This window comes from Aotus nancymaae, unplaced genomic scaffold, assembly GCF_030222135.1.
Source record: "Aotus nancymaae isolate 86718 unplaced genomic scaffold, 86718_ANA_hifiasm-v0.15.2.pri h1tg000076l, whole genome shotgun sequence".
Taxonomy (NCBI): Eukaryota; Metazoa; Chordata; class Mammalia; order Primates; family Aotidae; genus Aotus; species Aotus nancymaae.
This window is the reverse complement of record NW_026988491.1, coordinates 24154381-24178525: the sequence shown is the minus strand read 5'-3', so window position 1 is coordinate 24178525 and position 24145 is coordinate 24154381. Positions and strand designations below refer to the sequence as shown.

At 46.4% G+C, this 24145-nt stretch overlaps 2 protein-coding genes across 2 annotated transcripts in view; one reads left to right on the top strand and one right to left on the bottom strand.

Moving 5' to 3' along the window:
* Positions 1-24145, bottom strand: part of MOV10L1 (Mov10 like RNA helicase 1) — a 69124-nt gene that overhangs the window by 32321 nt on the left and 12658 nt on the right. The window contains exons 4-13 of the mRNA XM_012434405.3: positions 20009-20121; positions 19416-19603; positions 16105-16245; positions 15588-15829; positions 14920-15052; positions 13328-13522; positions 10337-10451; positions 3443-3620; positions 3064-3134; positions 897-988 (exon numbers count right to left, since the gene is read on the bottom strand). Of these exons, the coding sequence (XP_012289828.3) occupies positions 897-988; positions 3064-3134; positions 3443-3620; positions 10337-10451; positions 13328-13522; positions 14920-15052; positions 15588-15829; positions 16105-16245; positions 19416-19603; positions 20009-20121 (1468 nt within the window). The remainder of the gene's footprint in view (positions 1-896; positions 989-3063; positions 3135-3442; positions 3621-10336; positions 10452-13327; positions 13523-14919; positions 15053-15587; positions 15830-16104; positions 16246-19415; positions 19604-20008; positions 20122-24145) is intronic.
* Positions 5902-6482, top strand: LOC105704889 (protein BEX5). Its single transcript, XM_012434406.3, has one exon. It carries the CDS (start codon positions 6127-6129, stop codon positions 6460-6462), a length of 336 nt encoding a protein of 111 aa, XP_012289829.1. The 5' UTR covers positions 5902-6126; the 3' UTR covers positions 6463-6482.

Genomic DNA, 24145 nt, shown 5'->3' with positions numbered 1-24145 from the left:
CAATGTTCAGTGAAAAACTGCAACTCCTAGGAACCAAATATAGCAAGTTTCAAGAGAATTAAAACTGAAGAATACATTTTTTGTGCATATCTAGTTAATGGTTTTGTGGAGGAAGAAAAAGCCAGCTGGATGACAGGTCACAGCACCCCTCATCTGACAAGAAAACGAAAAAAGGCAAGGAGCTGGTAGCTGACAGTGGCAGTGAAGCACGGACCAGAGCTGGGAAAGAACAAACATGCAAACGTATGCACCTTTATATCTCAAAATATAGCTGACAATGAAGCTATAAACACAGGGCATGCAAAATGCTGTAGGAGCCCACTTCCATCCATGAGGCCTACACATGTCAGCCACAGGCATGGTGGGCACTCCTGCATCACTACTTAGATGTCAGTGGACATGCTCAAGAGAAGACTGTCCAATCAAAGAACAAAGAGACAAATTAACCGGACATGGTGCCTCACACCTATACTCCCAAAACCTCAGGAGGCCAAGGCAGGAGGATCGCTTGAGCCTATGAGTTCATGACCAGCCTGAGAGCCCATCTCTATTTAAAGAAGAAAAAAAAAAAGATGGCCAGGCACGGTGGCTTATGCCTGTAATCTCAGTACTTTGGGAGGCCCAGGCAGGCAGATCACAAGGTCATGAGTTCAAGACCAGCCTGGCCAATATGGTGAAACCCCGTCTCTACTAAAAACAAAAAAATGACCTGGGTGTGGTGACAGGTGCCTGTAGTCTCAGATACTCAGGAGGCTGAGGCAGGAGAATCACTTGAACCCAGAAGGCAGAGGTTGTAGTGAGCCAAGATCACACCACTGCACTCCAGCATGGGCAACAGAGACTCCATCTCAAAAAAAAAAAAAGGCATTTGAAAGAAGACTCACTAAAAGCATTACCTATTATACGTAAATTCCACATCCATAGGTTCAAAGTTATAGGCTTGTTCAAATTCTGGATTAATCTTAAGGGTTACATCTTCTTCATGAATCTAAAAAGGAAACAAACAATACACCCGATTTCTTGGAATAATCTGATATCTATATCCAGCAACACACCATCAAAAATTCATTCTATAGCTTTGAGCTAAAATTTGGTATCTGCAAAATTAGTTGAAAAGGATTAAATCATTATGCCATTGAATAATACAAACAAGAGGAAATGGTTGACTATCCACTCATACTTACTGAACTTCTATTCACTGGGCTCTCCTAAGACTCTGAGAATACAGAATGCATGGGAGGTCAGACTCCACAAGTGTAGCAAAGCATTACCTACTGTAAGAAAGCATTGATAAGGAGGTCTGCTGGGTGCGGTGGCTCATGCCTGTAATCCCAGCACTTTGGGAGGCCAAGATGGGCAGATCACTGGAGGTCAGGAGTTTGAGACCAGCCTGGCCAACAGGGCAAAACCCTGTCTCTACTAAAAATACAAAAAGGAGTCGGGAGTGGTGGTGGGCACTTGTAATCCCAGCTACTTGGTAGGCTGAGACTGGAGAATCTCTTGAACCTGGGAGATGGAGGCTGCAGTGAGCCAAGATTGTACCACTGCACTCCAGGCTGGGTGACAGTGAGACTCAGTCTCAAAAAAAAAAAAAAATAATAATAATGTCATTACAAGTCTTCTTCTTTTAGTAGTAAAGCCCTCCAGCTGAAGTGAGATCCTGCATATTCTTTCCTAGACAGTATGGGTAGTAAAATAAGAAGGAAATCCCTGAGCTGAAAAGGAGTTCAAGCTCTTCTCCAGGTGACTCGGGGAACACCCTGGCAGGGCAGGTTTCCTGAGGGTCAGGGCTGACACCAGCAGAAAGTCGGGAAGCTATGCCCTGGGCTTGCTTCCAGCTCTGTAAGGAAGGGGAAGCAACAGTGGTACAAGGCTGTAGGATCATTTCCCCTGAGGTTGAGGAATACAGACTAAGTCATCACTCTACACAGGAGACATTTGTTAGTCTACCTGAGAAGAGGAGGAGGTGGCATCCAAGATAGCCTGAAAAGGCAAAAATAATTTTTGGAGGTAAAAAGGATATGGAAGGTCATTTCAGATGCAAGGGTTTGAGCGATGGCATGGAGGCCAGGCCATGTGGCTCAGGAACAGAAGTGGAGGCAGGCAGGTGTCTCACTCCTGAGGTCTCTGGCTCTGCTTCCTTGGAGGTTTTGGTATGCAGGGCTTCCATTCCTGGCACAGCTGGTCTACTATTTGGAGGCTAAGATGGTCACATGGCCATCTTGGGCTCCTCATGTCAATCTGGTCAACAGCAAAAGTGGGTAATGGAGAGCTGGTGAGGTCATGTCACTGGGGTCTCACATCTCAGTCCACAGGTGATGGACTAGGTCATTACAAGATCTGAGATCCTGCCATGATTTTGCCTTCTGGGAAATATCCCATTCTATGAAGTCAGCCATAGTGTGGACCCTGCATGAATATGTAGCATGGAGTAACTATGGCGGCAAAGGTCAGAGGCTGCCTCTTCTCGTTCTCTCAGCCGTTCTTCCCTCTGACAGTAAAGACTTTGACATTCTCCCTTCAGGTTTTCCACACTGAGTCATATGTGGTTTCATCTTCTCAGATGCACAGACGAAGCACCTCCCTTCTCATGCAGATCCCGGCATCATTCCCAGTGCTGTGCTCAGTATATGCTCAGTAAAATCCAGCTCAAGAGTCACAGCCCACCCCATGCAGATATATCTGGAGCACCAGGAGCTACTCAAAGCCAAATAATTACCTTCGCATGAACGTCAGAGCTGCAAACTTTTAGATACGTTTTTCCTTTTAAGGCTTCCACTCTGTAAGCCCTTCCAGAATATACTCAGAATGCCCATACATAACTGAATGCAAACATCATGACTTACATATCACTTAAAAGATAAATGTGTTTTACATGGTTGAAAATTATAGTATTGTTTCCTTTATGCATCAAAAATTTAAAGATTCACTGTATCTTCACATTTTCCAAAATAGCCAACGCACATGGAAGCACCTCCCCAAGAGCCGGGGGTAGGATGCTGCCTTTCCAACAAGTCAGACGGGGCAGTCCGACATTAATGTATGAAGAGAGCATCCTCTTACCTCAATCACATAGCTGACGTATTCGACGGCATGTCCATTGTACTCTTGAGTTTTTAAAATCAGTTTATCACCTGGTTAAAAAAAATATTACCATGTTTAAAGCTAATACAAAATCACAAATTTCTGTGCTGTCCTATAAAATCCAGCATGACGAGGTTCAATAAAACATTACTGAGGTCAACTGCTTAGAAATAATGAAATACAACAAAGAAACATGCTTGAGGTACACAGGCTGCTGATTTTTAGTGAAATTCTAACCCATAAGAAAGAAAATGCAATAACATGACTGTCATATTGCCAGTTAAAGAGTATTTTCTCTCATCTTAAGTGCTGTTTGTCTGCTAGTCTACCAAGGGAAGCATGCAAGTAACAAACACACCTGCATAGAGAGAAGGCCTGCCTTCGGCCAATCCTGGGACCTCTAGAACCAGCAGATCCCCATTCCTTTTCAAGATGACCCCGCTCATGTTGTACTCTTTCAGTTCCATTTCTGCATGAATCTCCTCAAGCCACAGCAAAGTCGAAAGCTTCTCCTTGAAATTTGACATGTTCAGAAGCTGGAAAACACCCAAACGTTATAAAATCAGTGAGAACGCAGTAGCATGTGGAACACACCCACATCTGGAAAGCAGCAGCTCTGGAGCTGGAAAGTCCCAAGGGCTCCAGTTCAGCAGATGGCCTCCCAGGTGGGGCGATCCTTGCCAGAGTCTGCCATTGCCTCAGTACCGTGGGACTCCAGCACGCTCCCTGGCCTTTGCCATGTTCCCCAGCCTTCAGCATGAGGCCGTGGGGCTCCAGCATGCTTCCTGGCCTTTGCCATGTTCCCGGGCCTTCAGCACGAGGCCGTGGGGCTCCAGCACGCTCCCTGGCCTTAGCCACGTTCCCGGGCCTTCAGCACGAGGCCGTGGGGCTCCAGCACACTCCCTGGCCTTTGCCATGTTCCCGGGCCTTCAGCACGAAGCCGTGGGGCTCCAGCTAGTGGTGTCCCTCCCTGCACTGCTCACCACTATCCACCCTCCCACTCTTTTTCAGGTCTTCCAAGTTTATTCTGGAAAGGCAGAGGTTGGCTTCCAAAGACATTTGTAAAAAAAGGACAAACTTCCAGGTCTGGCCAAGATGGACAAACAAGGACCAGATTTACCCTTCTACTTGAAAAAAAAAAACTTAAAGAGACAGAGATAAAATACAAAATGATGGTGTTTAAACAATGAACATCACGCAGCACAAGACTGTGATCCCAAGACTGGTGAAATAATCCATGGTAGGCCCCATGACTGCCCCATCTGCACCTGAACAGAGCTCCTAGGCCCCAGCACAGAGGACCCAGGGGAGCCGAGGGGTCTCTGAGACGAGGAGAGGAGCTGGGATCTATAGGGCTGAGTGCTGAGAAGAGCAAGTAGCACAGAATGGTCTGGAGAGGGTCAGGAGACCCACCCAGGACCATCAGCTTAGCACTGATCAATGCATAAGGCACCATCCTGCAAGACCCATCGTGGGGCCAGACCAGGGCCTCGGCACAATGGACCCTTGTGGCTGGGTCATTCTGTGGCAGTGGCCGTCCCGTGTATCACAGGTGTCAATAGCACCACTGCCTATACCCACCACATACTAGTAGCACCCCCTCCCCTAGGCGTGATGATCCAGCGTCTGCTGGGAAAACAGTCACCTACGGCAAACCACCAAATCAGGAATGATTCCTAACACTCAAACAGACAAGGGTGCTGTGGGCCCCACCGGCTGGAGCAGGAAGGCTTGTGATAAGGGGAGCACTGGGTAGAGTCTTCAAAAAGCATAACACTAAATAAAAAGTCACTCTGCTCCCACCTAACAAAACTGAAATGCCAGGCTTACAAATATCCAGCCGTTTCTAAGTAACTCAACTGTATCCCAGAAAAGAGCTCGAAAATTTCTTTCAAAAAAGAAAAATATCCAACACAAAACACAGTAAAATTCAGAATATTTGGCATCCAAACAAGATTACCAGGCATGGCAAGAAGCAGAAAACTACAACTCACAATGAGGAGAAAAATCTATTGATACAAACACAACCAGGAATAATGCAAACACAGTTAGTTAGTAGCAAGGACATGGGAACAGCTGTTAAGACTGCAGGACGGACAGCCAGACAGCAGAGGAGAGACTGGGCATGAGGAGCAGGGACAGAAGAGGCATAGGCTGGGTGCATGGAACAGAAATAGGGCAGGCAGAGACTGGGAGGATGTGTGGAGCAGAAATAGGGGAAGCAGAGACTGGGGGGCAGTGTGGAGCAGGAAAAGGGGAAGCATCGACCGGGGGGGCGGTGGGTGAAGTAGGGACAGGGGAGGCATAGACCTGGGGGCTCATGGAGCAGGGACAGGGGAGGCATGCCCACGTGGGACTTGTAGCAATGACAACTACAATGTCTGATTAAAAACATACTGGATAGATGACACATTGCAAAGAAAAAAATAGAGCAATACAAATGACTCAAAATTCAACACAGAAAGGACTGGAGGAAGGAGAGCCGTGCATGACTGAGCCAGGGCGGGGAAAACTGCAGCAGCCTGCCCGGAATTGGAAAGTGGGAGGGCAGAAAGTGCGCCTGAACACACGGTGGCTGAAAATTTTCAAATCTGAAGAAAACTCAGGCCCACATATCTAAGAATCCCAATGATCCCCAAGCACAAGAACAAGAAGAAAAGAATGTGAACCACTATACACCGTAAACCACATCTATTAACACCAGTGATTGAAGAGAGAATCTTAGAAGCAGCTAAGAAAAAACATTATGTACAAAAGAGCAAAGACAGGAATTAAAGCAAAAGAAGAAACCGTAAGAAAAACTAGAAAATACTGCTAGTTGTGGTCTGGTAGTCGTCGGTGGCAGAAGGACTGCTCGCTGTTGCTCTGAAGGCAGGCGAACCAGCTGCCCAGGAAAAGAGGAAAGTGGTAGAAGCCGACTCCAGAGGAGCCCTAGCAGGTCTTTAGTACGTTTGTTCGTGCAGCAGATTTCAAGACTAAGAGAGAAAGACTGCCTCATTCCTGCAGGAAGAAAAAACAGGAAAAAAAAAAAAACAACTCAACATGGAAAATGTCCCCAAGGAAAACAAAGTTGTGGAGAAGGCCCCAGTGCAGAATGAAGCTCCCACTTTAGGAGGTGGTGAAGACCAGGAGCCTGAAGGAAATATTAGAGGGGTTCAGGCTCCACGTGCCCAGGATTTTGGAGAGGATGTGCCCAATAGGCTTGTCGATAACATTGATATGATAGATGGAGATGCAGATGATATGGAACGGTTCATGGAGGAGATGAGAGAGCTAAGGAGGAAAATTAGGGAACTTCAGTTGAGGTACAGTCTGCGCATTCTTATAGGAGACCCCCCTCAGCATGATCATCATGATGAGTTTTGCCTTATGCCTTGAATCTTGAGATTAATAATCATAAAATCCCTGCTTTCCAAATTCGCATTTTTTCCTGGTGTACCTTTAATGTGAACCTTTTGGCATTCTTCTGCCATTTCCTGATTAGAGAGTGTGTTTAGACCTAGTCTGTAAGTTTTTCTGTCAGAAGAGGATTTTCATCAACTTTCATGGAAAGATGTTTATTGTACACTGTAAAGTTAATAAAGCAATTTAAAAGTCAAAAAAAAAAAAAAAAGAAAAACTAGAAAATACTTAAGAGATGAATGAAAACAAAAGCACAAAACAGCAAGACTTACAGGAGCAGCACGGGCAGTGCTGAGAGGGAATTGATGACTATGAGCACTGACAAAGGAGAACAAACTAAACTCAAATACAGCAGAAGGAAATAAAGATTAGAGGAGAGATGAACAAAATGGAGAACTGAAAAACAAGAGAAAATCAGGAAAACCAAAAGTTGGTTCTCTAAAAAGATCAACAAAATTGACAGACGTTTAATAGATTAACTAGAAAAAAAGAGACGACACAAATTACTAAAATAAGATAGGAAAGTCGGGACATTACCATAGATTCTACAGAAATAAAAAGGATTATAAGAGAGAATGAGCAACTCTATACCAATACCCAGATGAAATGGACAAATTCCTAGAAACACACAATCTACAAAGACTAAGCCATGAAGAAACAGAAAATCTGAACAGACCGATTACTATTAAGGAGGTTAAAGCAGTAATCAATATTCTGAAAAGGAAAACCCCAGGACCTGATGGCTCCGTAACTAAATTCTATCAAACACTTGAATAACTAATACCAATCCTTCCCAACTTTTCAAAAAGATGAAAGAGGAGGGAGCACTCTCTGACTTATTCCTATAAGGCTGGCATTACCCTGATGCCAAAACCAGACAGAGACACTACAGGAAAACTACAGACCAATAACAACACTGATGTAAAAATCCTCAGCATGATATTGGCTTACAAAATTCAGCAGCATGTAAAAAAGATTAGCTGGGTGTGGTGGCTCATTCCTGTAGTCCCAGCTACTTGGGAGGCTGAGGTGGAAGGATCACTTGAGCCCAGGAGCTTGAGCAGTGAACTGTAACTGAGCCACGGCACTCCAGCCTGGGCAACACAGCAAGACCCTGTCTCAAAAACACATATATAAAAGGATTATACACTATGATCAAATGGAATTTATTCCTGGGATGCAGGGAGAGTTCAACATTTTAAAAGCAATTACTGTTACAACACACATTAACAGAAAGAAGGGAAACTTCACATGATCATCTCAATAAAGAAAAAGCATCTGAAAAAAAAGTTTTTTTTGAGACTGAGTTTCCTTCTGTCCTCAAGGCTGGAGTACAATCATGCAATCTTGGCTCACTGCAGCCTCTGCCTCTTGGGCTCAAGCGATTCTTGTGCCTCAGCCTCCCAGGTACCTGGAATTACAGGTGTGTGCCACCACACTTGGCTAACATCTGACAAAATTAACACCCTTTCATGATAACACTTAATGAACTAGGAAGAGAAGAAAACCAGGTTGGGTGCCGTAGCTCACACCTGTACTTGACTGTAAGTCCAACATTTTGGGAGGCCAAGGCAGGAGGATCGCAAGACCCCGTCTCTATAAGATATACAAAAGTTAGCTGGGCATGGCGGTGTGCCCCTGCAGTCATGGCTGTGAGCTGCGATCACACCACTGCACTCCAGCCTGGGTGACAGAAGGAGAGCCTGTCTCAAAAAAATTGAAAAAAAAAAAAAGAGAGAGAGAAAAACAAAAAGGAAAGGAAAAAAAAAAGAAAGAAAAGAACGAAGAAAGGAAGGAAGGAAGAAGGAAAGAAGGAAAGGAAGAAAACCAGCACCTCAACATGATCAAAGTAATACATGAAAAACCCACAGTTAACATCATACTCATACTCAAAGGTGAAAGATTGGATGCTTTCCCCATGAGATCAGGAACAAGGGCAGGATGCCTGCTTCACCACTGCTATTCTGCATGGTACTAGAAGTTCTAGCCAGAGCAATCAGGCAAGAAAAAGAAATGGAACGCATCTAAATTGGAAAGGAAAAAGTAAAATTATCTGTTTGTAGATGGATAATTTTATATGCACAAAACTCTAAAGAGTCCACAAAAAACTATTAGAATAAATAAATTCAGCAAAGTAGCAGGGTACAAAATCAAAGGACAGAATTTATCTTCATTCCTAAACAACATGTTTCAGGAAAAGGAAACTATGAGAGCAACTGCATTTACAACAGCAGCAACTTGAGAATTAATTTAACCAAAGAAGTGAGAAACTTTTATAGAGAAAATGACAAAACACTGCTGTAAGAAATTAAAGAACTAAATAAATGTTAACACATTCCATGTTCATAGCCTGGAGGATTTAATAGTTAAAATGTCCACATTAACCAACGCAATCTACAGATTCAATGCAATTCCCATCAAAATTCCAGTGACAGGTTGGGCATGGTGGCTCATGCCTGTAATCCCAGCACTTTGGGAGACTGAGGTGGGAGGAATACTTGAAGCCAGGAATTTGAGACCAGCCTGGGCAATGTAGTGAGACCTCATCTCTGGGAAAAAAAATTCCAATGACGTATTTTGCAGAAATAGAAAAATGCATCCTAAAATTCATATGAAAGATCCCGAAAAGCAAAACAAATTTTGCCAAAGAACAAAGCTGGAGAACTCACACTTCCTGATTTCAAAACTTACTACAAGCTATAGCATCAAACATCAAATCGGTGGCCCTAGGAAGGAACTGAGGAGCACCTCCCCAGCCCAGCAGACCCAGGTCCAGCTTTTTCTGTCACTTCCTTTCAATGAATCATTCAGGCATTTGCCTGCAAACTCAAAGTGACTGGGGGAGAGAGGACTGCCCTCCTAACTCATGGCATCCTCCCCGCCCAGGATCTGTAAGCAATATGTGTTTGAACTTGTTTCTATCATGGCAGTGGACTGAATCTGCACCTTCCATCCCAAGAACCCAGGGCTGCCCAGATTGAGTTTTCCTTGGTGTTGGGGAACACAAGATTGGGTTCCCAGTGGCAGACGTCAGGCAGGCATAACCTGGACACAGGTCAGACAGGAGCCACTGGGACGTCTGCTAGTATAAATAAGTTTTCTGTGCAAGGAACCCCTGGTCATGGGTGAGGTAATTAGGCATCAGCCCGTTTTCCTGGTAAAACAAGGATCCCCTGAAAGGTGCATGGTGAACACCCAGGTCCCGCTTCCTTCATTCTCCTTAGGACAGGGCTGCCAGCTGCTCTGCACTAGAACTCCAATTTTAGCTGGGGACTCTCAGAACACCTTAAACCCCTACAGAAAAAGCCCTCCTGGAGAAAGGGCAATGTTCTCCCCTCAAACTGCCATATTTCAGACTTTTCTTCCTTTCTGGACTTTTCTTCTCCAGCTACCCCACTCAGAATATGCTCCTCTGTCTCCCATGCAGGTGGGGACCTGGGTTCTCCTCCCCTGCACCCTTGGCCTGCTGGTTCTGTCAGGGTGATGTTAAGAGGCTGGAACGCTTCTTGCTCGTAACAAAGGCTGCCTAGTCTAGCGAGAGAGGCTGGGCTGATGGCAGAGGTATCCCTCAGTTCTTCTGCTCCAGACCACAAAGGCCCCGTGTGTGACCCAGTGAGGCTGCAGGACGCCACCTCCTGGCACACAGCAGGTCCGGCGGTGTGAGTACTAAAGTGCCTCATCCCTCATCATTCATCCTTCAGGGCTAGGCAGTGACCCTCATTATCCCAGCTACTTGTGAAGAAAACAAGCCAGATGAAGGTCTGAACCTGAGAAGGAACCTCCTGGCTTTGTCAAAAAACAAGAGTGTTAAAAGATGCAAACACCCCACATGCCATCAGATACTTCCTACCTCTGCAAGTAACGGCTGGAAAGTCAGGATGTCAATTTTTTGTTCCACACATTTTCTAAGTCTATCTGGGATTGGATATTGTGGAAGAAAACTTGGAAGTTGTCGTCTTGTGTTCCTTAAAAAATTAAGTTCACAAGTTAAAACCAGGCATCACATTCTTATCCAGACAACCTTTCCTACTTTAGGAAGACCAAAGTTCATCCCCTCACTGAAAAGAACTGATGTATGAACAGCTGGTCTAAGGCAGTGGTTAGAAGCTGTCGTTTTAGCTCTGGGATCCTTTCCTCACACAGTTCTCACAAGGTGCTCTACTATTTGTAAACAGGCAAGTGCAGGAAAACAGGGCTGGACCCCCCAGAGTCTCCTGGAACCAGGAGTTTGAAAACAGCTGTTTTTAGCCTGCTATGAGCTGAGCTCTTCCTACTGCATTTGTCATCAGGACCCCATCTGGGCCCATCCCTGCAAAACACGCATGAGGAGAAGGCTGCTCTGTCTGGCTCCTGCCTTCAATTTGTTTTTGTTTTGTTTCCCAGCCTGTGGTTTCTCTGGGGAAATTCAGTTTGTTCAGAATGAAGAACATCGCTGCTCTGGAGGCAAGCCCAACGCAGCAACAGGAACGACGGGAAAGGGACAGACGGGGGAGGAGAAACCAGGAGAGAACAGGGAAGCAGAAAGTCAGAGTGAGGTCGATGAACCTGAATCCAGTGAACAGGGATGTTGGGCCTTTCTCCCTCACTCCCTCCTAGCTCTCTGTCTCAGTGCAGTCTCACCTGAGAAGCGCACACCACTCTCCTTATTGCACTCACCGTCATCAGGCTGGTTTGAGACCAGCCTGGCCAACATGGTGAAACCCCATCTCTACTAAAATTAGAAAAATTAGCTGGGCATGGTGGCAGGCACCTGCAGTCCCAGCTACTCAGGAGGCTGAGACGGAGAATTGTTGGAACCCAGGAGGTGGAGGTTGCAGTCAGCTGAGATCATGCACTGCACTCCAGCCTGGGTGACAAAGTGAGACTCCATCTCAATCAATCAATCAATGGAAATAAAGAAACTGTGCCCCAAAGAGTTAAAGGAACCAATGAGCAACAGAAATTCTTGAGCCTGCAGGATGGGTGATAAAAGAAGAAACAACTCCAATACTGAGGCTCCCTCTGCTTACGACATCAAAGGACTGGCTGAGATTAGCTGGAACCAAGATGGACAACTGGAGTTTGTGCAGAACTTGCTGATGTCTCAGCCTGATTTCCCACCGTGTGCTTCATGCTAATTACCTCTGAACTGGCACATGTGACTCGTGAGGTAGCATGAAGAGGTAACTGCGCACACCCAAGACCTTTCCAGACCTCAATTTTCCTTCCACCAATCACCTGCTAATCCCAGAGTCCACCTGCTAAACATTTTCTGATAAAACTGCCTTAAAGCCAGCACAGAGAGATGCATTTGAGCTTGACTCCTGTCTCCTTGGGGGTTGGTTTTTCAATACAAAGCTCTTCTTTTCTCAGAAACCCAGCGTCATAGCAATGTCCTCTAGTGCATCAGACAGTGAGCCCCTCCTTCTCAATAATAATGTGCCCAGGGACCACAACTGCTTATTCCCTTACTGAGCAACTGCTCTGTGCCAGGAAACTACACATTTTACCTGCCTGACCTCATTCAATCTTCAAACCACATGAGACAGGGACTATCATTTTACAAATGAGAATAAAGCTCAGAGAGGCTAAGAAACTTGCCCAAGGTCACACAGCTTCTTGGTGGTGGTGCTGTGATTCAAACAATGGTCTAACCTTCAAAGGTAAACAACCACATGATATTCTTCTCTGCTAACAGGTTTTTCCTTTAGTCTGCAACTTAGTAATAAGTCCATAATCCCTCATCTTGAACTGTCACTGGGGCAACATGTGATTTGAAATTCAGAATTTTCCTCCAGGTGAGGGGTAGACAAAAAAAAAAAGAAAAGAAATTCAGAATTTTCCAACATTGGAAAAGTGACCCATCTCACCCTCAGGGCGCTCTGGGGTAGTAGCAGAGCTCAAACCCATCAGTTATTACAGCTGACTACGAGGGACAAAGTCATTATACTTTAAAGCTGGCTATTCAGGGCTTTTTGGTTTTACAACTACAGAAGAGAACACGTGAACGTGAAGCGCTTTCCTGAGACTCTACTCCAGTTAAAATCTGGGTGGTCCACATGTTCCCCAGCCACAAGTAACAGATCACACACTGCTTCTCCTAGCTTCATTCTTTTTTTTTTTTCGAGAAGGAGTCTCACTCTGTCGCCCAGGCTGGAGTGCAGTGGCACAATCTTGGCTCACTGCAACCTCTGCTCCCTGTGTTCAAGAGATTCTCCTGTCTCAGCCTCCCGAGTAGCAGGGATTATAGGCACACGCCGCCACGCCCAGCTAATTTTTAAATTTCTAGTAGAGATGTGGTTTCACCACGTTGGTCAGGCTGGTCTCGAACTTCTGACCTCAGGTGATCCGTCTGCCTCGGCCTCCCAAAGTGCTGTGATTATAGGCATCAGCCACCATGCCCTGCCCCTTGTAACTTCATTCTTAAGTGGTACCATATCTTCAAACAGGCTTCGGGTGACCCCACAATCCTGATGCCCCCAGTACGAGTGACATGGGGATGCCGTGCACTGCACACCAAGGCCTCGTCAGGACGAGAGAGGTAGCGGAAGCTGGGTGAGGCCAGCCTGCTCTGAGAGCTGCCTTGAGAACTGCCAGGGCAGAGTGGGGTCTGGGGGAGTGAAGGCCACATTCCTTGGGCTTCACGCTGCTGTTGGGCAGCTGCAGACACAGACCTTGACCTTTAGAGCTCCATGGAAATGTGCCCCCATCCCGCAGATATAATCATGGAAAGAGGCTCGAACCCCGGCTTCACCCCCTGTCACCTCCCCAGCCAGGTGGTGCCCACTGCCTGCCAGCGCATATCTGCTTTCCTTCACAGACAAAGCTGCCAGACCAGACACACTCCTTTCACTTATGGTACCTTTTCTGTGTGGTCACAACAATTGTAGTTTTTGCAGATGTTAATGCTTGGGAACTTTCAGGCTTTTTCCAAGAAAATGGTTCACGGACAGCAATTAGTGACTCCTCCCCACTGATAACACTGACTTCGAGGTATCGCCCAATTAGGAAATTGGAAAAACAAAGCAAAAGGAGCTCCTTGCAGCGGCCAGGATTTCTTGAAAAAACAAAATGAAATTTAGTTTTAGTCATAAATAAGACAGGCAGAGTCAACACAATTTTCCTTTGTACATACAAGAAAAGTGACAGCCCTAACAAACAGTCATCTTTAGTCTTCAATAATTATTTTTACAGAGAAAAAGGAGATCTTCTAAAATAAGCTATTTAATTAAAATTCTCTCAAGATAAAATTAAGCATCTATGGGCTGAGTGCAGTTGTTCAGGCCTGTAATCCCAGCACTTTGGGAGGCTCAGGCGGGCAGATCGCTTGAACTCAAGAGTTTGAGACCAGCCTGGGGAACATAGGATGAACCTGTCTCTGCAAAAAACACAAAAATTAGCCAGGCATTGCACTCCAGCCTGGGTAATAAGAGTGAAACTCCGTCTCAAAAAAAAAAAAAAAAAAAAATTTCTATGTTGTCATAATGTCAAAAAAAAAAAGCACTGAAGCTGGCTGCACCTCACACAGCTCACTGTGCACTTGCCACCCACAGCTTGATGTTGATAAGCTGTGATTTAACCAGATTTAAGTTTTTAAAAAGATTTAGAATTAAACACCCAACTGGAAGGTGACCACGCACTCTCAGGCAGCTCAGGCAGGGATGCGGGGACACAGGAAGCTGGAGGACAGGGCCTATCTGGTTAGCTGATGCAGTCAAGCACACCAGGGAGAGCAGGGGGCTCGAGGGTGGTATCCTGGCATCCCAGCTAGGAAGCGGCTATCCCTGCCCCTCCCTCAGCACACTGTGCTATCCATGCCTTGGCCAAATGCCCAGGTGACAGGATGGAGATGGACTGAGGTCCCAGAGCTCGGCTATGGGGAACATGGGCAAGGTAGTGAAGAGGAGCTGATGTGACACTTCAGAACAGAAGGACTCAGAAGCACACGGAGCTCAGGTCTCAGAGATCGTCAGAGACGCCCTGTTTTCTTTGTGAAAGTGGGAGTCAGGCTGTCTGGTAAGGACCCTCATGAGTGGTGCGAAGTTACAGAATCCATTGCCCTAAGTGGGTCACACTCGGTATCCAGATTCTAGACCAATAATTCTGTAACATCAAAACAGTCAGGAGTACCTTTTTTTTTCTTTTTTTTGAGACAGAGTCTTGCTCAGTTTCAGGCTAGAGTGCAGTTGTGCAATCTTGGCTCACTGCAACCTCTGTCTCCTGGGTTCCAGCAATTCTACTGCCTCAGCCTCCTGAGTAGCTAGGATTACAGAGGCCCAAGTAATTTTTGTATTTTTAGTAGAGGTGGAGTTTTACCATGTTGGCCAGGCTGGTTTCGAACTCCTGGCCTCAGGTGATCTGCCCACCTCAAAGGAGTTACCTTTTATAACACCCAACCTACATGTATCAGAGAAACTTAAAAAGGTGGCTCTCTCCAGACCTCCAGGCCCTTACTTTGCATCACATATGACCACAATGCAGGTTTTTCCCCCTGGAGGGACAAGCCCCCCAGGCTCAGGCTCTGTCATCTGCTTCCTTGATAGAATGTTGTCTTTTTCTCCATTTTCTCCTTTATAGGAACAATCACCTGGGAAATAAAATTTTAATACAAAATTAGACCAAAAGGTAAATTATTTTTAACAGTGCTGGCATGCTTAGTGGAAATGAATACTCATACACTCACAAAGACAGATGCACACAAAAACACGGCACAAAGCCTCAGATGGTGGCTGGAAAAACAGAAACAGAGAAAGCAGCTGGAGTAGGAGAGGGCTGTGACTGTGGACGATCCCAGTGCTGGGAGAGAAGGCCTGCCTTGGGTAGCCTGGAGTGCCTGGCAATCTTCCCCTGCTTAGAAGCACTCAGAAGCCAGCTGCCATCTAAAGCACCTCTTGGTATCTGTCAAGCTGCTTTCTGTCCCTCTCCCTAACCTCATCAGCAAGAGGAGAAGGGCCCAAAGCCCAAGAGCTCAGCACACAAAGCACCACAGCTGCTGGGTGTTCTGTCCCCGGCTGCTGACGCTCCGTCCAGAGCTCACAGCCCCACAGCCCCCTCCAGAGCTCACAACCCCACAGCCCTCAGCCCGCCTGACCTCATGCAGTGACAGCCGAAATGTCCACTACCTGAAGAGATTTCTCTGTTGTTCGCCAAACTACTCTCTGATATCTGAGGGGTGTTCTTTTTTGTGTGGCTAGTTAATGAATTAATATTTTCATCTGATGAATTTTCCTTCTCAGGAACAGAAACCAAAGATACCATGGAGCACGTCTGGTCTTTATCCAGCATTTGAAATCTGAATTGTTTAGATTTGTCCCAGCCAGCCAGTTTACAGCTGACTAAGTTTTGAGGAATGTCTCCTTTATTCCTAGAAAAAGAAAATTAACCATGAACACAGCCAGGATTTCTAAAACCAAAATATTTGGTTATCATAAAACACAGAACTCAGTCTAGGAAATGGTGACTGCAAATACCCTTATAAATATAAGTAAAAAGTATATTTTGGGGTAGAAAATTTTGAAAAGATATTCATAAAGGGAAAAATAAACATCCAAAGTAAAGTTGTTTTTACAGAAATTATTAAATCACAGTTTAAAAGCCATTAATGTAGCTTTACATAAAATGTTTCAGCAGCAAACTTACTCTATCCAGATCACCATGGTTTTACTTCTTCCTTCCTTTAGGGTTCCAAAATGTGTCATCTGTGTAACTTTTATACCACCTTTGTTCTTCAATAAAATGGTTCCATAGAACTGAGCAGCCTCATCAATGGGGGTGAAGTCTCTGAAAAAAGAGCCCCAGAGAGATGTCCCTCTGCAGCAGCACTGTCCCATCTTCACCTGCCACTGCTCCTGAGGACAGACTGCTGGTGGGGGCAGGCAGGGCTTCCACAGGACTTAGGGTTTCTAAGAAGGATGGCAAACTGTAGGGAAGAAAACTGTACACTCCATAAAGTCTAGAGAAAAGGGAGCAGCCCAGGGAACAGCCACAGGTGATGAGCCTGAGATCCGTATCCTGAACGTGCTCCCCAGCGCTCCCCCACCTCCCGCTCAGAGCACAGAGTTAGGGCGGCATTTGCACTCCTCTTCTCTCCAGCCACCTCCCAGGCTACAGGGGAGGGAGGGAGGCCTTGCCTATTAGGAATTCACTAAACTTGCTTTGGAAAGAGTTTTGTTGCTTTGACGTGTTTGAAGACAATGAAATGAAAAGTTTTCCTCTTTTTTTTTTTTGAGATGGAGTATTGCTCTGTCGCCAGGCTGGAGTGCAGTGGCGCAATCTCGGCTCACTGCAACCTCTGCCTCCTGGGTTCAAGTGATTCTTCCGCCTCAGCCTCCCAAATAGCTGGGACCACAGGCTCGTGCCACCAGGCCCAGCTAATTTTTTGTAGTTTTAGTAGAGATGGGGTTTCACCACATTGGCCAGGATGGTCTCAATCTCTTGACCTCATGATCCACCCACCTTGGCCTCCCAAAGTGCTGGGATTACAGGTGTGAGTCACCATGCCTGGCCAGTTTTTCTCTTTAGAAATGAGAAGGTGAGATTTTACCTTTCCCTGAAAATGAACCCATTTATTTCCCTTTCTTCTACTGACACTGCAGGCTGGATTCTCCTCCCTGTCTGTCCACAAGCTCTTTCCAGAAGGTAAACCTGCCTTACACCACTTCCCAAACTGTGGTGCCATTAAGAAAATGGGGTCTCTAGAATGGCTGTCCAAAATTCTGGCCCCTGCTACAAACTCAGTGAGGTTCCCAGCTACAGAGCAGCCCCTCCTGGCAGTAGCCTGTCCGGCTCTCCCTTCTCTGTGTGTCCAGGTGTCACAAGGCAGGTGCAGGGGCAGAGTCCACAGCATTGCTGATGGACAGGGTGGGGATTTTGCAGGAAGGAGTCATCAGATGCGACTGCCAGGCCCGTGGCTCAGCCCCCACAGGAGAAGCTGTGGAGCTCTTGGCATGGGAAGGCCGTGGGACTGAGGAGAGCAGGAGCTTGTTTGGCACACTGTCTGCTTCTAGAGTACAGAGGAGCCACCCCACATGTGGCCACGAGCTGAGGAACAGGCACCCGGGCTTTCCTGGCTCGCCCATCCCAACAGCTTCTACTCTATGGTCAGGAGGCCTCAGTGGGGAAATGCTGTTGGGGCAGAAATAGGTCTTTTTCAAGTATTTCTAGCCTAAGGAAAAGAGTGAGGAAAGCACAGGTTTCATGCTGTAGTGTTTCCTTAGCGGCACTAGTGAATCCCAGAGCCAGGCCCAGGCCACACTGCAGGTCCATGCTTCCCAGTCCTCAGGCAAGAATGAGACGCCACAGCTTCTACCTGGGGATGAGGTCAGAGAACGGACAGAAAGCCTGAGGAGTCCGACTGGGACACAGGGAGGAGGTGCAGATCAAGGAACCCTGCCCTGTCTTATTTCCTGGCACCACCAGGCTCCCCCAACTGGGCTGAAAGCAGAGTTCCTGTGCATCCTGGGCCTCTGTGCCGAGAGAGAGTGAGGGCAGTGCATGCAACATCCATGATCCACGAGATGGGCCTTAGGCACCCTCCCAAAGGAAAGCAGGGTCCAGCGGGGAGGGGAAACTGGGCTCTGAGTGGCCAAACAACCATCTGCCAGTGGGCTGTGGGGCGATGTGCCTAGGAGGCAGAGCCCACCAGATTCTGTCCCACAACACCCCCCACAGCCCTGAGTCCACCCTCCGGTGGCTCCCTTAGCAGGGCACACCGCTGCGCACACTCTTGGGGCTCAGTTCACACAGGGCTGTCTGCTTGCACCCAGAAGCCCAGTCAGGCACTAGATAAGGGGCGGGAAAGCAGATGCCTTCCCCAGACAGAACCTACATTCTACCAGGATAAAAAATAAGCGGAAAGATGGAGGAGATGTCTCAGAAGCTCATTGGTGGTGAGTGAGGAGTGTGAAAATAAAATAAAGACTTGGGACTCGACTCACCACATCAAAAGGAAAAAGCTCAGCTGGAAGCTGAGTCGTGCAAGAAGCTGCCTTTCCTTCCTCCCTAAGCTGTCCCTAAGCCAAGAGCTACAGAGACCAGGTTCAACATCTCCACAGGTAGCTACTCCACTTACCTCATCTTATGTCAAAGCGCTGATTTACATAACCCACTCTCCCTCCCTGCTCCTTTTCCTTTCTTCTTGCAAATGTGAACTCAGTCTTGTGACCACACCCTCTTTACCTCCAGTCCACTTTTCCCTTTTAAATACCGAAGCCCTCAAAATCATCTTTGGAAGAAGGCATGAACCACAGATTGTTCCTATGGATTTGTGGTCTTTTATTCCAGACATGTCCTTAACCTTGGCAAAATGAACTTCTAACTTGATTGAGACCTGTCTCAGATACCTTTCGGTTTACAGGAGGAAAGGCAGGCAAAGAGGGATCAAGTCAGAGCTGGGGCTGCCTGCAAACAGGGAGCTCAGGGAAGCCTCGTCATGTCTGGCACACAGAACACAGATGCAGGAAAATAGATAATTTTAAGAACCAACTATGTCCAATACATTTTTTAAATGCCAAAATGTGAAAGAACAAAAGAGAAAATCCACCAAAAATGGCAATCACCAATGTAAGATGAAGGATAAAGAGGGACCCTTAACTCCACCTTCAGTCAACATGGAGATGGCTGGAAGCCCCCAAAAGACAGTCTTTTTTTTTGAGACAGAGTCTTGCTCTGTTGCCCAGGCTGGAGTGCAGGGGCACAATCTCGGCTCAGTGCAACCTCTACCTCCTGGGTTCAAGCGATTCTCCTGCCTCAGCATCCCAAGTAGCTGGGATTACAGGCATGTACCACCATGCCCAGCTTATTTTTGTATTTTTAGTAGAGATGAGGATTCATCATGTTGGCCAGGCTGGTCTTGAACTACTGACCTCAGGTGATCCACCTGCTTCCACCTCCCAAAGGGCTGGGATTACAGGCATGAGCTACCGTGCCAGGCCAGAAAAGTGTTTTCTTACCGCCTCTTCACTGGAGTCAAACAAAGTGCCCTCCAGACGTAGCATGACTGGCTGCTCTCCACCACCACTGCATTGACCACATCGCCTCTCTGGGGTATGTACCCGTCTGGCAGTTTCAAAGAGTCCAAGGTGAAGAAGATGCTATCCTTTATCACCCCGTTCCTTCCGCAGACGCTGGAGATGCAGACCTGGGAGCAGAGAGCTGAACGTCACTAGAAGCAGGTGCTGCACAAACGTGCCAGGGCGCAGCTCCAACGCACGCCAAAGTCAGCCCAAAGCCCAGCAGCTGCACCAGGAAGCTCAAGTTCTACATCCCATACCACTCGTCCCACGATTCCCCAACACACCTTTCTCCTTAGAACATTTCAGTGCTGTCAGTAAGCTGCATGCCTTAGGATTTAAGTATGTAAGCACACTCTGTTTCCTTAAGGAAATACAGCATCATCAATAGGAAGACACATTCCTCTTTGGCCATGACTAAGCTTTATGTTTCTGGGCTCCCAACACATGCAGGAGAACTCTGGGCTGTGCCAATTACCCCTGATGGCAGGAATGGCAGAAGCAGAGAGAGGAGCCACTTGTCGGCACACTACCTTGTCCACGCGCTTGTACCTCAGCGGCTTCACTGAGGTGGCTTCGCTGCTCCACGTGCCGGGCCGGATCCAGTACTCAGCCTCCACCCAGTCCCCCTTGCAGGGCTCGAAACCTAAAACCACCCGGGGAAAAAGCCGTGGTATTATGAAAGTGCACAAGTTATTCTGAGATTGTGATGCACTGAAATCATTTATATCGTATCTGAGGATACATCTGAACGTGAAAAAGGCACCTTCTACTACTGTTAGAAACAAATTTTGCAATAAAAAACCCTGAAGTATTATTATTAACCACTGCAATAAAATGGGCTGAGTTGGTGCCTCTAACTCACACCTCCAGGCTCTAGAAGGTGCAGTGTGCAAGCTCGTGGCAGTCCCGCCCCATGTGGCATATCTGAGGGCAGGTGGCATGCCCTGTCCCCCATCCTGCAGTGTTTGTGGCACCTCCCTGTTGGGGACACACACAGGGTGCTCGGGGACAGAGAAGCACCTGCGCTCCAGTGTGAGGGAAGCACTCGATGCTCTAGCTAGCCCCTCAGCGAGCCAGAGAGCTGTGGGGAGGCCCAAGCCATGGCCTGCCAAACACAAGACACTGCTGGGCCTCCTGCGGCCGGTGGACAACTGCAGGGTCAGTGACGTGAAGTGGCTGAGCGGTGCTGATAGAATAGAGAGCTGGTCTGCACAGGTCTGCCATTGTACAGCTAGTTAAAATATTTTTGTTATTTTGCAATATGCACTCTGGCAGCTCTATGCTGAGAAACACTGGAGAAACACTGACTTTGTTTCTCCAGAAAGCTGGTAATGAACATGTAACAGCCCAAATATCAGCTGACATCTATATTCAACACGTGAGCCAGGGTGAAACCACTGTCCATGTGAAAACAGAAGACACTATAATACTCTAGGGCATGGACTTCAAGGTCAGGGGGTATTTTAAGAAGACCATGTCCTAAAACCACAATTTAATACATGCAACTATGGAGAAACATTTATACAGCATTTTGTAAACCACGTCTTCATTTATTCCACAATTGTTTAACATAAATTTGCCAATTTTTATTCTAAATTTCCCTGGATGTAAATGAAAAGTGAAGCAATAGCTATTAATGTACTAGTTCTATACATTGTAAGGTTACTTTAAAGAAAAAAAAGGTTAAACAAATTCAAGTAATTTTTTTTCCCCAACAGAATCATGGCATCATAGTAAAGATTTCTAACATGTTGGGAGGCTGAGGCAAGAAGATCACTTGAGCCCAGGAGTTTGAGACCAGCCTGGGCAACACAGTGAGATCCCATCTGTAAAAAAAAAAAATTAGTTGGGTATGGTGACATGGACCTGCAGTCCCAGCTACCCAGGAGGCTGAGGCACGATCACTTGAGCCCAGGAATTCCAGGCTGCAGTGAGCTATGATTGTGCCACTGCACTTCAGTCTGGGCAACAGAGCAACACCCTGTCTCTAAAAAACAAAAACAAGCAAACAAAAGTAAAAATTTCAGAAGACCATTCTACTGAAGGAGAAATATGACATTATGGTGACTGTTACTGTAAATTAAGTTTAGAAATTCAACACTGGAGGTAAAAATATGTATTTCTACAGTGATAAGAGGATGTTAACAGAATAAAGTACCACAGCACAAATGAGACCCTGCACATTAGGGAGCCAGGGCAGCAGAAACGCACTTGGATGACTGTGGCGCACATATGATCCTTCAGACATGCCTGGGGATGCAGCCAGCTGGAAGACAAGCACATTCATGTACCTGAACTTCTGTGGCATGTATACATGCAGAACTCCTGTGATGAAGCTCATAACAATGAGACACATGCGGACCATCGGGGGCTGGCAGCCCTCATTTTCTCTTTGCTGCTCCCACCACCTGGACTTTACAAGTGCTTGAACCTGAGGAAGCATTCTGTAAACCAAAAGGTCCTGTGATGATGATCCTTTTACTTTCTTTTTAAGTGAGGTATCTAAATTTTGGCTATACTTTGTTCAAATCAGCTGAAAATCTTTAATTATTTAATACACGTAGAACCCAAAATCTTCAGCTTTTGATGCCTTTTACAAGTTGTAGTTATTGAAAATAAAGCTGATGAACAGGAAGATACAAAAGCAATGGAGAAAATGAACCAATCAGATCTCAGGAGCTCATATGGAATCCACAGATTAATGCTGAAATTCTAAGACTGGACTTGAGAATATTTCAAACCCTCAGGAGAATCTTTCAATGAAGCTCTTTTTAAAATTGGACAAGCTGATACTCTGTAATGGCATGAATGGCCCTGAGACACTGAGAAGGCCTACACATGAAAAGAATGACAGAGACAAACTTACTTGATAATGTCGGTTTATAAAAATGTTTGAATACTTATCGGCTCCGAATCGATGCAAAAAGATAGTATCTGTGAAAACATCTGGGCTGGAATAGTAATATATTTCAATAGAAAAAAACATACTGAATTGTCAATGTCTTACATTTCATAGATTTTGCTTTGAGCTTACTAATATTTCCTCAATTAAAAACACTATAGCTTGAGAACAGCCTGGGCCAACGTGGTGAAACCCTGTCTGTACAAGAAACACAAAAATTAGCTGGGCATGGAGGTGCATGCATGTAGTCCCAGCTACTAGGGAAGCTGAGGTGGGAGGACTGCTTGAGCCCACATGTTTGAGGCTGCAGTGAGCTATGACTGAGCCACTGCATTCCAGTTTGGGTGACACAGGAAGACCCTGTTTTTTTTTTTTTTTAAAAAAAAGCCTAGAGGAAAGAGTCAATCAAAGGTGTTTACAATTTCAATTTCAAATTCATCAACCATAAAATTCAACTTTGAAGAAGACGCCAGGCAATTATATGAAATAATAAGAGAAAGATTTCTAACATCTCCTTTCCTTCTCAAATGTGTACCAGTTTAGAGGCAAAACCACATGGTCATTCTGGCTGTAGCTCCGGCTGTGAGGGGCCGTGGCCTCATGGGAAGGACAGAGACCTCCAATGGGCACCAGGCAGGGAGTGCCCCTCCCAAACTCACTTCCTTGCCCCCTGCCAATTTCTGCTAGTGCTTTCCACAAGTACCAACAACAAGGCCTGTGACACAGGGCAGGCTTGGGGAGAACAGACAGAAGGCACCGGTCTGCGGCCTGTTAGAAACCAGGCTGCACAACAGGAAGTTAGTGGGGGGTAACAAGCAAAGTTTCATTCGTATTTGCAGCTGCTTCTCACTGCTTACAAGACAGTGTGAGTGCTGCCCCCTGTCAGATCAGCAGGGGCTTTAGCTTCTCACAGGAGCTGGAACCCTACTGTGAACTGCCCATGCAAGGGATCTAGGTGGCTCCTTATGATGATCTAATGTCTGATGATCTGTCACTGTCTCCCATCACCCGCAGATGGGACTGTCTAGTTCCAGGAAAACAGGCTCAGGGCTCCCACTGATGCTGTGTTATGGTGAGTTGTACAATTATTCATTACATGTTGCAATGTAATAACAATAGAAATAAAGTGCGTAGCAAATGTAATGCGCTTGCATCAACCCGAAACTATCCTCCCTCCCTGGTCCATGGAAAAATTGTCTTTCACAAAACTGGTCCCTGGTGCCAAAAAGTTTGGGGACTGCCACTCTAAGTAGATGCACAAACTAGTACAATTTGAAAACAACAAAATCCCCTGATGTGTAACGACGTTGGGTGCTGCAGCCACACAGACTACAGTAAGAACCTGAGAAATCTCGATCTCATCACAGGACTACCCAGTGCTCAGCCAGGAGTGAAGAGGGCTGGGATGGAGCCAACACACACTCACAGCTCAGACCCCACCTGTCCTCAGGGGCCATTTGGTGGCATCTGGACACACTCTAGATTGTCATAACACGGCCAGGGCAAGATGCTGCTAAACAGCCTCCCGTGCCCAGGACAAGCCCCATCACAGAGTGTGTTTTGGCCCAGATGTCGGAGTGCTGAGGGTAAGAAACTGAGCTTTAGCTGAGTGCCCAATTCCATTTTAGCTGCCTTCACCCAAATGGCAGAGGGTTTACCAGACATTCGTGTACAAAACGACCTGAGTCCCACCACTGATGTTAAGAATTCCCATCTCACATGTGTTGTCTATAAACCTTCGCAGGCCAGGGCTGGGGTGACGATG